Source organism: Lepidochelys kempii, chromosome 2, assembly GCF_965140265.1.
Source record: "Lepidochelys kempii isolate rLepKem1 chromosome 2, rLepKem1.hap2, whole genome shotgun sequence".
Lineage (NCBI taxonomy): Eukaryota > Metazoa > Chordata > Testudines > Cheloniidae > Lepidochelys > Lepidochelys kempii.
Genome location: NC_133257.1, coordinates 167,492,668 through 167,506,662, shown reverse-complemented (window position 1 = coordinate 167,506,662; position 13,995 = coordinate 167,492,668). Strand labels below are relative to the sequence as shown.

Genomic DNA, 13,995 nt, shown 5'->3' with positions numbered 1-13,995 from the left:
AATTAGAGAATTTGGAAATGACCCCTGAAAATCACTGAAAGGCAGTATTGATTTTTTCCCCACAAGGCTAGAGATAATTTCCAGTGGAATGTACTCAGAGGCTTACATGTAAGTTCCCGATACAATAAAGAAAAAAGTCTCATGTAAGCAGAAGCTTAGAAACGGCTTCTAAAGCAGCGAACATTCTAAAACTAGCAAGGAAGTTGGTCAGAGACCTATAGCCTACTTTAAAAGATAAAGATCTGATTCTATTACTGCTTCTGGTTCCCAATCTGAACAGGTAAAGGAAGAAAAAGGTGGGTGAGGAATTAGCTTAAAAGTTATAAAGAAAAAGGAGTGATTGTGGCACCTTAGAGACTAACACATTTATTTGAGCATAAGCTTTTGTGAGCTACAGCTCACATCACTGGATGCATTCAGTGGAAAATACAGTGGGGAGATTTATATACACAGAGAACATGAAACAAATCGGTGTTACCATACACACTGTAACCACAGTGATCGCTTAAGGTGAGCTATTACCTACAAGAGAGCGTGGGGGGCGGAGGGGAGGCAGGGAGGACCTTTTGTAGTGATAATCAAGGTGGGCCATTTCCAGCAGTTGACAAGAACGTCTGAGGAAGGGTGGAGGATACGGGGGGGGGGGGGGGAAGGAATAAACATGGGGAAATAGTTTTACTTTGTGTAATGACCCATCCACTCCCAGTCTCTATTCAAGCCTAAGTTATTGTATCCAGTTTGCAAATTAATTCCAATTCAGCAGTCTCTTGTTGGAGTCTGTTTTTGAAGTTTTTTTGTTGAAGTATTGACACTTTTAGGTCTGTAATAGAGTGACCAGAGAGATTGAAGTGTTCTCCAACTGGTTTTTGAATGTTATAATTCTTGACGTCTGATTTGTGTCCATTTATCCTTTTTCGTAGAGACTGTCCAGTTTGACCAATGTACATGGCAGAGGGGCATTGCTGTCACATAAAGGCATATATCACATTGGCAGATGTGCAGGTGAACGAGCCTCTGATATCGTGGCTGATGTGATTAGGCCCTATGATCGTGTCCCCTGAATAGATATGTGGACACAGCTGGCAACAGGCTTTGTTGCAAGGACAGGATCCTGGGTTAGTGGTTTTGGTGTGTGGTGGGTGGTGAGTATTTGCTTCAGGTTGGGGGGGCTGTCTGTAAGCAAGGACTGGCCTGTCTCCCAAGATCTGGGAGAGCAATGGGTCGTCCTTCAGGATAGGTTGTAGATCCTTGAGGACGAGTTGGAGAGGTTTTAGTTGGGGGCTGAAGGTGATGGCTAGTGGCGTTCTGTTATTTTCTTTGTTGGGCCTGTCCTGTAGTAGGGGACTTCTGGGTACTCTTCTGGCTCTGTCAATCTGTTTCTTCACTTCAGCAGGTGGGTATTGTAGTTGTAAGAATGCTTGATAGTGATCTTGTAAGTGTTTGTCTCTGTCTGAGGGGTTGGAGCAAATGTGGTTGTATCTTAGAGCTTGGCTGTAGACAATGGATCATGTGGTGTGGTCTGGATGAAAGCTGGAGGCATGTAGGTAAATATAGCAGCTCAGTAGGTTTCCGGTATAAGGTGGTGTTTATGTGGCCATCGCTTATTGGAACCGTAATGTCCAGGAAGTGGATCTCTTGTGTGGACTGGTCCAGACGGAGGTTGATGATAGGATGGAAATTGTTGAAATCATGGTGGAACTCCTCAAGGGCTTCTTTTCCATGGGTCCAGATGATGAAGATGTCATCAGTGTAGCGCAAGTAGAGTAGGGGCATTAGGGGACGAGAGCTGAGGAAGCGTTGTTCTAAGTCAGCTATAAAAATGTTGGCATACTGTGGTTATGTCATGCTATAGGTAAGAGGAGGTTATTATGTGTAACTAGAGGTTCTTCGATATGTGTGGTCCCTATCTGTATTTCAATGTTGATTATGCACGTGGATCATGCGTCCAGAGCTAAAGAATCTGAAAGTAGTGTTCGTTGGTCTGCACATGAGCCCTGGCTCACCTCATGTCTCTGTCCAAGGGGATAAACAGCAGGGCAGACCAACTGCCTATCTGATTCATCTTGGTGAAGGAAATGGAGAAACTCTGAAGGAGAGGGGAAGGAGGGCGGGTAGTGGAATACAGATAGGGACCACACATATCAAAGAACCTCCAGTTACAGGTAAGTAACTTCCTCCTCCTCTTTGAATGATGGTCCCTATAGCATTCCATTGTCAAGTGATTGTCAAGCAGTACTTAAGTAGGAGGAGGGTGCAAGATTCCAGAATCTATTGGTCAGTGGATGTGTGAAGACCAAGTAGCCCTGGGAAGGTGGATGGTATGCCTGGATTGCCACCAAGGACTCACAGGAAGTGATGGACAACCCTGATGTCTTCAAAGAGAGGATGTAGTCCAAGATGAGAGAAATATCTGCAGTTTCTGGGAGAATGCCTCTTTAATGTGCCCCAAAAATAAAAGTGCTTCCATTTAGGTAGGTAACATCTTCTACTAGAGTCCTTTGTACTACGAATAAAGAAGGCTCAAACTTCTGTGAAGCATGAACATTTGAAGGACGAGGCCCATCCAAATTCCAAGCCCTGAGGTGAAGCTGAAGCAGATCAGGGTACTTGATCTTGCCATTCCACTGGGTCAGGAGCTTGGGAAACATTGGGAGGATGATTGGTAATCAGGGTGACATACATCAGAGTTTGGGAAACCAAAACACCAGAAGGGGAAGATCAGGATAAACAGTGCTCTGTCCTGCCAGATTTTGTGTAGAACTTGTGGCAGCAGCAGCAGCAAATGAAAGGCATAAATGAACTGATCCAACCAAGAAGCAGAGCACTGAGCTGGGAGTGGTGACCTAGGATTCCTCTGGAGCAATATGTGGTGCATTTCCTGTTTGCTTGAAAGGTGAACAGATTTCTTGTTGGAGTTCCCCATTGAATGAATGTACTCTAGGAGGTTTTCCTCCACTCCATTTTTAGCCTTTTGAGATAAGGTATAATGTAACCTAAGATTTAAGTTTGAATAATCTACTCAATCTAAATCTTGAAGTACCAACAATATCAAATGAAGGGTGACAGGGTGTTCTTTATGAGTCTTTGAAAGTTTTAGTTCTGACTTATGTTTTATTTTAAAAGTTCACAGAGCATGTATAAACAAAGAAGACCACAACAACAGCACTTCCCACCATAACTTAGAATTTATACCCTTCTTCTGGCCTTTAACCAAGACAATGCTGGCTCAGCCGCCAATTTTGCAAGTCAAATTTAATCTGATCAAGCTTATTAGGAGGGGGGAGGGGGAAGAGGGGAAACTCCCCCCCCCCCCCGCCAAACTAATTTAATTCCTCACAGCAGACACATTAGTTGAGAGTGATTTTCCAAAGCCAGTCTTTGTAATAGGTTCAAGCACTCATTTCAAGAATGCTAGCACACAGTAAATATTTGTGCCAGGAAATACTGTGTAAAATTAATGGAGAATGCACTCTCTCTCACTCCCTCCTCTGGAGACCAGTTCGCCAGTAGATGCAGAGGATCCAAGCCACAGCAGCGTTTACTATTCCTGCAGCCCTCATGTAATTGTTATGAAGCTTTTTAGTCCACTAGTTTCCTAGAACAAAAGCAGGGTATCAAAAGGTTTTGTGGGTAGAGGGGGAAGGACGTGGCATGTGGAAGTGTATAGCAGGCTGCAGAAGAGGTGGATTAAAAGATCCCTAGAGTTAGCAACATTGGTATTTTACCACGAGAGACTCACAATTTTTGCTGTTTTTCTTAGAGCTCCAGTCCTGGAGTCAAGTGACTACAAGGGAATCTCAGCTTTCATTTTAGTTTCTAGTCCTAACAGCTGTCAAGAAAAACCTGGAAGTGCACCCTAATAGCTCAAACCAAAATGCAAAGAAAAAACCTTCCTCCACCCCTTGGACAAATTTGAGGATTTTTTGGGGGGCTTGTTTGAATGCATGGTACTGGAAATACTGCAGTTACTTTCAAAACTCAGGCAGAAGGCCTGTTTAAATACAGTACCCAAGATGGACCAATAGACAGTTGAGCCAATGGAATGAAGACCCAAGCTTCCTGGAATGAGTGAACCTTCCCTCCCCACTGAAATTGAAAATGTAAACTAACTCATTAAAACAATTTTAGGAGGAAGATTCCTAAGAAGCAAACATGTAACCCACGCTAACACAATCTGTAGACGCCTCTCTCTTTTGGCTAGTCCACATGGAGATAGGAGTCTGCTACAGTGGCAAGCTAAGGAAGTTTCTCCTTTTGCTCAAGCAGTATATACTCCTGGTTTTAGCACTGTTGTCCCATGAAGGGTCAGTTATATATGCCACTAGGTAAGTTCCACCACAAAGAAGGAACAACTGAACTTGCAAAAAGAAAGAATTCAAATTGGTTTAACTGGCTTGATGAGACCAAAATGGGGTAGATCTTTCTGAACAGAGGAGCTACCTTAAAACTGTTTGTATGCTGCATTGTAGGAGCTTGGGAGAGCCATGGCCTTCAGCACTACTGGACTTTGCATCGTGAGGAGGATAGTTTGATTTAATGGTAAAGATTTTCTAATCCGAAGTGACTGGCTGTTATGATTACACATCAATCGTGGTCAGCTCAGCGCCTTCTCCAGTTTAGAGTCAGGGCTAAGCTTGAGCCCACTGGATTGGAAAACTGTTTCACTGGTGCACTAATGGAGATGAAACTCAGTCAAATCTATCTAAGGTTCTTCCAGAAAGGAACAGCCAGAGAGCCAGATGAATAAAGTCAATGACAAGTCAAAAAGGAAGACATTTTACAGAACAGTCTTGATCTTTGCTGAAGACACCAATCAGTTTTATCTGAACTCTGGAAGAGGTCAGAGGACTTTAAGATTATTGGCTGATGACCTGTCAGTAGGAATCAATTAACTTTACCCTCTCCTATCACGAAGAAACAAGGGAATGACATGAAATGACAGGAAAAAGGTTAATCCAATGCACCATTTGGAGAAAAATGCTGTGTCACTGAACTATGGAAGTCACTGCTGAAAAAAATATACGACTGTTGACACAGAGGACTAGACACAGTATGACTACTTTTATTGCATATTTTATTGCATATTTTATTGCACTTCCTGTTCCTATTTATTGAATATTCAGCAGACTCTGGTACTTTTTTTGCTGGAACAGATATTTCCACATTCCATGGGTGCTGTCACTCTGCCAGAAAGAGGTTTGACCTAGCAAAATGAATAAGTAGATCTGAGGGTAAAAAGGGTCCTTAGCCATCAATATTGCCTATTCAATTAGCTGAAAACAGCTCTCATCTTTGCTTGCGGTATATACGTATTAGTGAATGGCTGGTCCACAGATAATGTTGCCATCACTGCTACCAACCACTAGTCAAATTCAGACTACTACTAGGCAGCTACTAAAGCATCAGTTTTACATCAGCACCACCAAAATTACATTACAATGTTTAAAAAGAAAAGTTAACACTTACTATCCTGTAAGGATGGTGTAAAAAGGAGTCTGGGCAGCCAGCTAAAGCCATTTGTTCTTCCAATTTTTCTTCAAATTACATCTACTGCTTCACAGCACCTGCAGAGAACAAACAAAGTCAGAAACCACACTGAAGGCCTGACAACTTATTCCTGAAAAAACCTGTTTGAGAGGGACGGAAGCAGGGAAGGGTAATAAGAAGTGGCAAGTACTTGCACCAACTTGGAGGAGCAAGTCTGCAGGTCAGGATTCTGAGGTAGTATTTGATAGCTTGGGAGAACAAGTCTGCTTTTTCATTTAATACCAGATTAGACAGCTCCAATAAGAGAGCCAACTATTGTCAGGTTGGCTCCCTCCCAATCTACTTGCATGTCTCCAGTTTTAGTAGTGTATGGAGGAACTCTCCTCACTTTGGAGGTATATATATATTCATATACCTCAGATTTTACCTCATAAGGGTCCTCTGAATTCCAGAAATAAATCAGAGCAAGACTGAACAGCCACAAACTATTCCACACATTTAAAATTGGGGGAGCTACAACTCTAAAGTGTTCTAATTTTCCTTGAGAACGTCCATTTGAGTGTAAGCATTATATCTTTAATTATATTATATACGCTTTTTTCCACATGACCCCTTTCTTCATTCAGAGTACAGTGTGAATGCAAAAGTGGAGCACAATTAGGTTTGCATGAGCAACTATAAGACTGGTATTTCCTAACTTGAGCACTGTCACCTAAATAGTGTTTTAATGCAGTGGTTCTCAGTCACTGGTATGTGTACCCCTGGGGGTATGCTGAGGTCTTCCAGGGGAGTATATCAACTCATCTAGATATTTGCCTAGTTTTACAACAGACTACATAAAAAGCACTAGCGAAGTTAGTACAAACTAAAATTTCATACAGACAGTGGCTTGTTTATACTGCTCCACATATTATACACTGAAATGTAAGTACAATATTTATATTCCAAATTATTTTATAATTATGTAGTAAAATTAGAAAGTAAGCAATTTTTGAGTAACAGTGTGCTGAGACACTTTTGTATTTTTTAGGTCTGATTTTGTAAGAAAGTTTTTAAGTGAGGTGAAACTTGGGGGTACACAAGACAAATCAGACACCAGAAAGGGATACAGTAGTCTGGAAAGGTTGAGAGCCACTGTTTTAAAGCAGTTCAGATAGCTGACTTTTTTCCCCCCTTAGCTCTCTATCTGCATGTTCAGAGGGCAGATTTTCCTCTTCTATCATTATTTCATTGATAGAGCCACCTAGTCAGAGAAGACGTTTGAAAGTGGAGAACCACCAGATCAATTCAACATGAAGAAAACAGTCGACAGAACCTCCATGCATTACCACAAGTAACGTGCTTGTCTTGCCATTTCTTATTTCAGTGTCCCACCGAATACCCTGCATGTGTCTGAGACCATTCCCTTCCAATTAGATGCAGTCCAGGGGAAAGAGACTTCAGAAAACATGAAGCCAATGAAGACTATCCCCCTGTAGAGCTTCTATCCTGTTCATTTTTTATAACAGCTTCAACTGCCTCTTTACAGAGGCAGCTGGTGGCTGAGTATTTTCATATGAGGAACATTTGGGGCTTCCATCCCCATCCCAAAAGAACAAAAGTTTACAGACCTCCAATTCATTCCTTTCAGGGGGCAAAGACCATTTTCTGTTCTAGGTTTGGCCCTGATCCATGAATGGGGTTCGGAGCACGACTGTAATACAAATAATCAGCCCACCCCTCCAGAAAAAGCAAGTTGGGATGATGCCTTTTTGGGGTGGGAGAAATTCTGGATATAAGCCAGTAGGTAAATAGATTGCTCTGTTTCTAGGTCCTGCAGTCTCTAGGTACTTACACAATTGCAAGACAGTTCACCTTTGCCTAGGACATTACACATCCACAGACACGCTTTTAGGCCCCTACCCTCCCCAGCCCAGCTTTTCAGAGTGACTCACGTTCACGATCCTGCATTTCAGTGAACTTTTGACCCTCCACTGTACTATGTAAATAGTTAATACATTACTAACCCTTAAGTTAAGAGACTCCTAAGCCTGTGTTTGCAGTTCTGCCCCAGTAAAACATGTTATTTTATGATAGTTGTAGAAAGAGCTTTGATAAATCGGGATTATTGCTGTGGCAGGCGGAGTCGATGGAGAACCCTTGTTGTGTCTTCTTGTCCAAGACAGTACCACTTTACTCCTTTTAAAACTCCAAACCATGACAGTTTAGAGTGCTGTCCTCACCCACAGTACATTTCCCAACTCTCATTCCCCACTGGTGTAGATGGGCATGGCAACTGATATAGCTTTTAATCACAGAGTCATCAAGACCTCAGAGCAGGAGTGGACATGGTGGTTAGTGGGGTGGCAGGGTCTCTATACTAGCACTTTCCACTTTTGTCACCATATAGGGTTGCCAATTCTCCAGGATTGTCTTAGAGTCTCCAGGAATTAAAGATTAGGTCATGTGATGAAAACTCCAGGAATACCTCCAACCAAAATTGGCAACCTAGTCAATAGAGCTGCACTCCAAAGAGAATTTGTTGGGGGATGGGGGGAGAACCACGCGGGAGGGAGGAATAGAGGGAAACAGACTAAGATGTTTAACTTTCACCCCAACTCCACTCAAATCGGGATGAGTGTCAGGCTGCAAATATGCATGTCCCATAGCACAAGGCCAAACTATTAACTGGATTTTTCCTTGTAAGCTATCAACAGCGGAATAGCTAAATGACTTCTTGAAGAACCACCGCTGACTCCTGAAGTTACAGGAATTTGCGTGTTTTAGAAATCAACCTGAATGTAAACTGTGCATCATTTTACAGTGTGAAGTCTTCAAACTAGGAATGCTAGATTTTTATTTCGGCAAGCAAGAGAGACACACATAAATTGTATTACAATATGATAATGTCCTAAACTGCATGTAAACTACTTCGCACACAGGCTTTGAACGCCATGTCCACTACAACAAGAAATATGATTATCGGCTCATTCAGAGATCTTTGAAAAGCTAAGTTGCGTCTGAACAGATAGGCCGTATCAAAAAGACAAACTAACAACCCAGATGCCTCCAAAATAGAGTGCTCTCTAACCAACATGCTGCTTCTGTATAATAGAAGACACTCCATCACATGGGCACTGTAACAGGGTCGGCACCTACATCTCACAAGCGCCCCTTCTGGTTGAGTGTGTCTGCATTCTTGCAGTGAGTAGCCCCGGCCCTGGTATGGGACAGTATCTTCCTGCGGCCCTGCTGTGCTCAGGCCCTCCCCAGTCCCAGCAGCCAGCCAGGAGCTCCCTCAATGCTCCCCGCCAGCAGATTGTCTTGGGCTCAGCCCTAGCAGCCAGCCAGGAGCGTCTCACTCCCCAGTCCCTGCCAGCAGACTGTCTTTGGTCTAGCTGCTCTTCCAGCCAGGTATGCAGTCCTTTCTCCTCCAGCTCCAAGCAGCAACTAACTGCTGCTCTGTTCTGCGGCTCCTTCTATATGGCCCTCCTAGCCCCTGATTGGCCACTCCAGCAGCCCCTCTGATTGGTTGCTTCGTCATAACCACTCTAGGCCACTTGGAGGACCTCTCCACTGCTCCTTTCCTTGAATAGGTGTGGCAGTACCCTGAGGCCTCCAGCAGGGGACCTTTCGGCCTAGTCCACCCCATCACGGGCACCATCTAGAAAGGTGCCACTTACTCTTTCTGCAAAGTAGGCTTGCTTAGAGTGACAGCAAAACGTTTTTTTAAAAATTAATTTATAGGTTTCAAAGGTACTTCAGTTATGCAAAACAATGGATCCTATTACTTAAAAGTACTCTGCTTCTAGGAAAGGAATGGCATTTCTAATAAAGCCTTTGAAATAGCCTTAACAGCTCCTTAAGCAAGTCGTCAGAGAGAAGATTTCCTTATCCACAGTGAGATTTGGCATCAGAAAACCAACAGCTACCTAAAATAAACACTACTGTTAATAAAAGTATTGGATTTGTACACTATTACTTTGAGTTGTGTGGCATGCTGCTAGTTTATCTGTAAAAGATAACTTAAAATTTAATACTTAAACCTTGTATTACTCATACTGGAAAAGACCATTTTAAGAACCAAACAAGGCTCTCTTTATTAGACTATGACATGATGCCCTTTTAGTACAGCCGCTAGGACACCCATATAGAATATATCTTTAAACATGCAAACAATAGGCATGGCCAAGACCATCTAACTTCCACTTGTCAAAAGTTTACATTCAGTTCTCATGAGGGCTGTTCTTGCTAGATTGGCAGAAGGCAACTCCAAATTTTATTTTTCAGTATAGATTTTGCCTCAATTCTTGAACACATTTCAGAAGATTCATATTAATTTAGCTGACACGTGCCAAAGCTTCTATCTTGCACAGAATGAATTTTGTAGGTACATCAAGACCTAAATTGGCTGGAGTCTGCAGGAAATATTCTAAAGTTGCTATAGTGTAGTAGCAGCACCCCGAAAGGAATTATTTTTATTGGCTTGAGCATTCAGATAGATCAGGGAGAGTGGGAAAGAGGGTGAAGAGAGAAGTCAGTTTTGTACTGCAACAATTTTAAGTTAATATTTAAAAAGTAACATCCATAAAACATTGCCTTATTTTTATAAAAAGGCATGCTTGCTGTGATTTTTATTCAGTTCTAAACAAATTAGAAGAATACAGCATTTATTTATTTGTTTCACTGATTCCCAAGATAGAACACGAGTTAAATCCATTCTAAGTACAGAAGTCTGGATTACTGCAAGAAATTTTAATGTGTTTCCGAACAATACTAGACCAATATGTCGACTTTAGATTGTACTTTAATTTCCCCTACATTTCCAGGACACCAGTGGAAGATCATAAATTACTTCAAAACCATTATTCTAGGCAAGACTGCATAATTTATCAAGACTTATTTGTTTCACAGCAATATTCTTGAGTATTCATTTGTGAACACTGCAGTGAGGAGGAAAGCAATAATCTTCTAGTGACATCACCCCCAGTCATACATCTGCACTGATTTAAGACCACATACCTCTCTTGTCTTAAAGCAGTTTACCAAAATATCCCTGCTACAATAATATAAAGCATATTATTTCATCTTTGAAATCTCAAACTCTAATGTGACACACCATTAGAGAACAATAAATTTGAGGGGGGAAGAACTTTACACCAATTCCTTGGGGCAATCTATGAAAGTTAGGAGTTAAAGTCATTTTGCTAGCAAATTTAGTGTTTACCAGAACTAGCAATTTTAGAAGTGGAAAAAAAAAAAAAAAAAAAAAAAAAACTTAGAAGCTTTACGAGGAATGTCAAAGTTTCCTAAGTTGTGATAAGTGTGACAAATGAAAGAATCCAACGTTACTACTTCTTAACTATGCACAGCTTTTATTAGCCAGTTCCATTTGCTTGGCCTAGCCCTGGAATGCTTCACTGGCATTTCAAAATTTGGGATTACTGTCAAATAAAACAAACAAAGCAGCACCACCACTAAAATAATTCATCTCCTTTGATAAGTACAGTACCCTGAACGTGTATACATATAACATCAAGGGCCACAAACGTATGATGTTTATGTAGTTAGAAGCACAATGTTTTCTACTACAATGTCTTAATTTACACTAACATTTAATCTTAAAACAAAATATTACTATTTTGAAGAGCTATTCAGCTTTTGGATTTTCTGCCTCTATGTCTGCCTATATACACATTTTTTTATCTAGAGACCAATTTTAGAAGTTGTTGGATGCCTTCTAAGTAGTTAGGCATTCAATAAAAGCTTTAGAGAGTTTGTTCCAGCAGACTCAAGTTCAGGCTGGGGTAAGGTTGAAGCTCTCTGCGTTTTTCCAAAACCGCCAGCATTCCCTAAAATGCAGAGGGTATTGCACATAGGGAATAGGCCAAATCTTTAGTCCACAGTCCGATAACATGTGAATGAATATTTCAAAGGATTCCTTCTAATGTGCACTATTTTGCATGTCAACAATTTCATATGTAATTGTTTTGCCTGTTTACATAACTTTACTTGTTCCCTCTTAAGGGTAGTGTTTTACTAGCTCAACTAACCTAGTCTCATGTCATCTAAATACTTCACCATCTCAGGGCTTACACCCTTTTCCATATTCACATACTAATTCTGGTATGGAACCTGGAACACCCTACTGTGTCAGTTATTCCCCTAACTCAAAAGTAGGGCACAGTTGGGAACTCTTTCTGCATGCCCACTGCCTTGGAGTTCTGGCACCTTCCGTATTCTTATAAAGCAGCCTGTTAGTCAGCCTGTCCATTTTGGGGAGAGGTATGTGTGGTGGGTGGGAGGTTGGTTAGTGTGTTAGATCCAAGTTTTGAGTTTGAACTCATCAAAATACCTTCAGCGTTTTGGTTGTTTGAGTAAACCCCACTCACAAAAATAGCAATTCCCGTCTTAGTTTTTTAATTCTAGGCTGTGGCCATTTCAACTCACCGACTAGGATTTGGCAATACAGTAAAATCCCACATAGTTGGCTAATATCTATGGAGTTGATATTTAATGTTGCATTTGAGCAGCATGATCAATAGGAAGAGCAAAGGAATTTAAGAGCAGGAAAGTAAGAGTCAGATTAAAGTACGACTTGGTGAATAGTGCCATCACATAAAAAGGAAGACTGGTGTTGAAACATATTCTGCCCTCTTGAGGTCCACATGCACTTAGACAAGAGCAAAACAGTCTCAGGAGTAAGAGCGAGGAGTCTCACATCACACTTGTGCAGCAGTAAATTGACCATGTAATATTTGACTCAGTCAGGGCAGGAAGAAGTGGTGTATGCCTGAGATGTAGAGAACGTGTTTAAAATCACTCATAACACACAAATTCATGCACTGAAATAGTGATCAATTAATTCATTGTGTCTCAGATTCAAACACCAAATACTAAAAGCTTGAGTAGCAACTACACAGGTGTATGTAATAATGTTAGATGCTCTGCTCATTAACTGCACACATTTTTAAAGTGCCAAATTTTAGTTACACTGCTTCATTTGTACTCTGCAAAGAATCTCAGAGATTAATATGACCTTTCCGTTTACCTTTGATAGGTAGGAAATATTTGACTAGTGCTGTTACCTATCTGAAGTGTTTTGACTGAAAATTAGGTTACTGACAAAACAAAATTTCGCAAAAAGTGTCCAATTTATATGAAAATTTTTGATGTTTGTTTTGGAGCATTAATTTGTTCAACTAAAAAAATTTCCATTTTGATATACTGCCACAGTGCCTCACAGGAATTGTAGTTTGGTCACATTGTGTCCTCATTCTCCTCTACAGATTGAGCTAAAACAAGTTTGCTGGGAAAGGAAGTCTAGAGTTTCTATGGGAAACAGAGAATGATTTCTCTCACCTTCAAAAAGATTTCTTTCTGCTGCAGAAGGAAAATAATTTTTCCAACCAATTCTAGTGGATACCAGCAACTATCTGGTATGTAAATAATCCTACTTATTTTCAGGTTTCCTTTATAGAAGTTGATTTCATGAGTTAAAGTTTCAGTTTACTATTTTTGTTTTTTTCCTTTTGCAAATGCTTTGAGTGACAATATTAGTCCAACCATTAGCTTATTTTGAACATTGTCATGAGCTGAACCAACAAAATATGTCAGCTACTCTTAGCTATTCAAATATTTTCTGTACTTCTAGAACAGATATTACTCAATGCATCTTCATACATTTTCAGATATTTAAACAGGTTCATTATATCACAACATCATTTTATACTTTACTGTTTTTTAGAATACCTGCCTAAGAGACCTTAACTGTATGTAGCCTACGGTTGAAAGCTCTTTTGTTGTAAGCTAAACAGCACAGATCATAAGGAGGTTTGCAAGAGCCAAGTTATTGCTCGGTCACAGGCTTCATATAGGACTGGAGAAGAGGAATTCTAGAAGCTTGTGAAGACTGTGACCACAAGGTCACATGCTGTTGCAAGTGTTAGCACATTCAAGAAATAAAAAAGATGGCTATCAGCTCAAACAATGTATACAAACTCTAATGAAGGTTCAAGTGCCATAATTCTGGAAGAGGCATTTCTCATCTAGGCCCCATGAAAGAGGTATAACCATCGCAGATCAGATTTCAGTGGCCATCATAGACCCATGTTTTATATGGCTCCCTACTAAGCAATAAATCTACACTTCAAAAACAGACTATAATCTCTCAGACTTTAGTATATCTTTTTTGTGACCATGTAGAGAAACAAGTTCGGGGAACATTTTCAGGTGTGCATCTTGAACATTTCTACTGTGTCTGAATCAGTTTCTCAACATTAGAGAGTGTGTGGAAATAACTGCTCCTAAGCACAAAAAGATTCCAACATTTACTATGCAATAGTGCAAGCTGCTACTTAATTACAGCCAGACACCAGTTCAGTCTTCTGGTGCATCACCTTCTTGTTTTATATTTGCTGGGGAAAAGGGCAAATTATGCACTTCGAGTGCAATACAGTCTCTGCCTCAGCTTGCAACCATACAAGGCAATGGGAAGATTGCAATGGTATGGTCACTCTGCCAACACAG

General features: G+C 40.8%; 1 protein-coding gene across 4 annotated transcripts in view; it reads right to left on the bottom strand.

Moving 5' to 3' along the window:
• Window positions 1–13,995, bottom strand: part of GRB10 (growth factor receptor bound protein 10) — a 263,650-nt gene that overhangs the window by 146,276 nt on the left and 103,379 nt on the right. For all 4 annotated transcript variants that reach the window (XM_073332709.1, XM_073332708.1, XM_073332712.1 and 1 more), the window contains one exon: window positions 5,467–5,564. In XM_073332709.1, coding sequence (XP_073188810.1) covers window positions 5,467–5,517 — 51 coding nt within the window. In that variant the 5' untranslated portion in view covers window positions 5,518–5,564. The remainder of the gene's footprint in view (window positions 1–5,466; window positions 5,565–13,995) is intronic.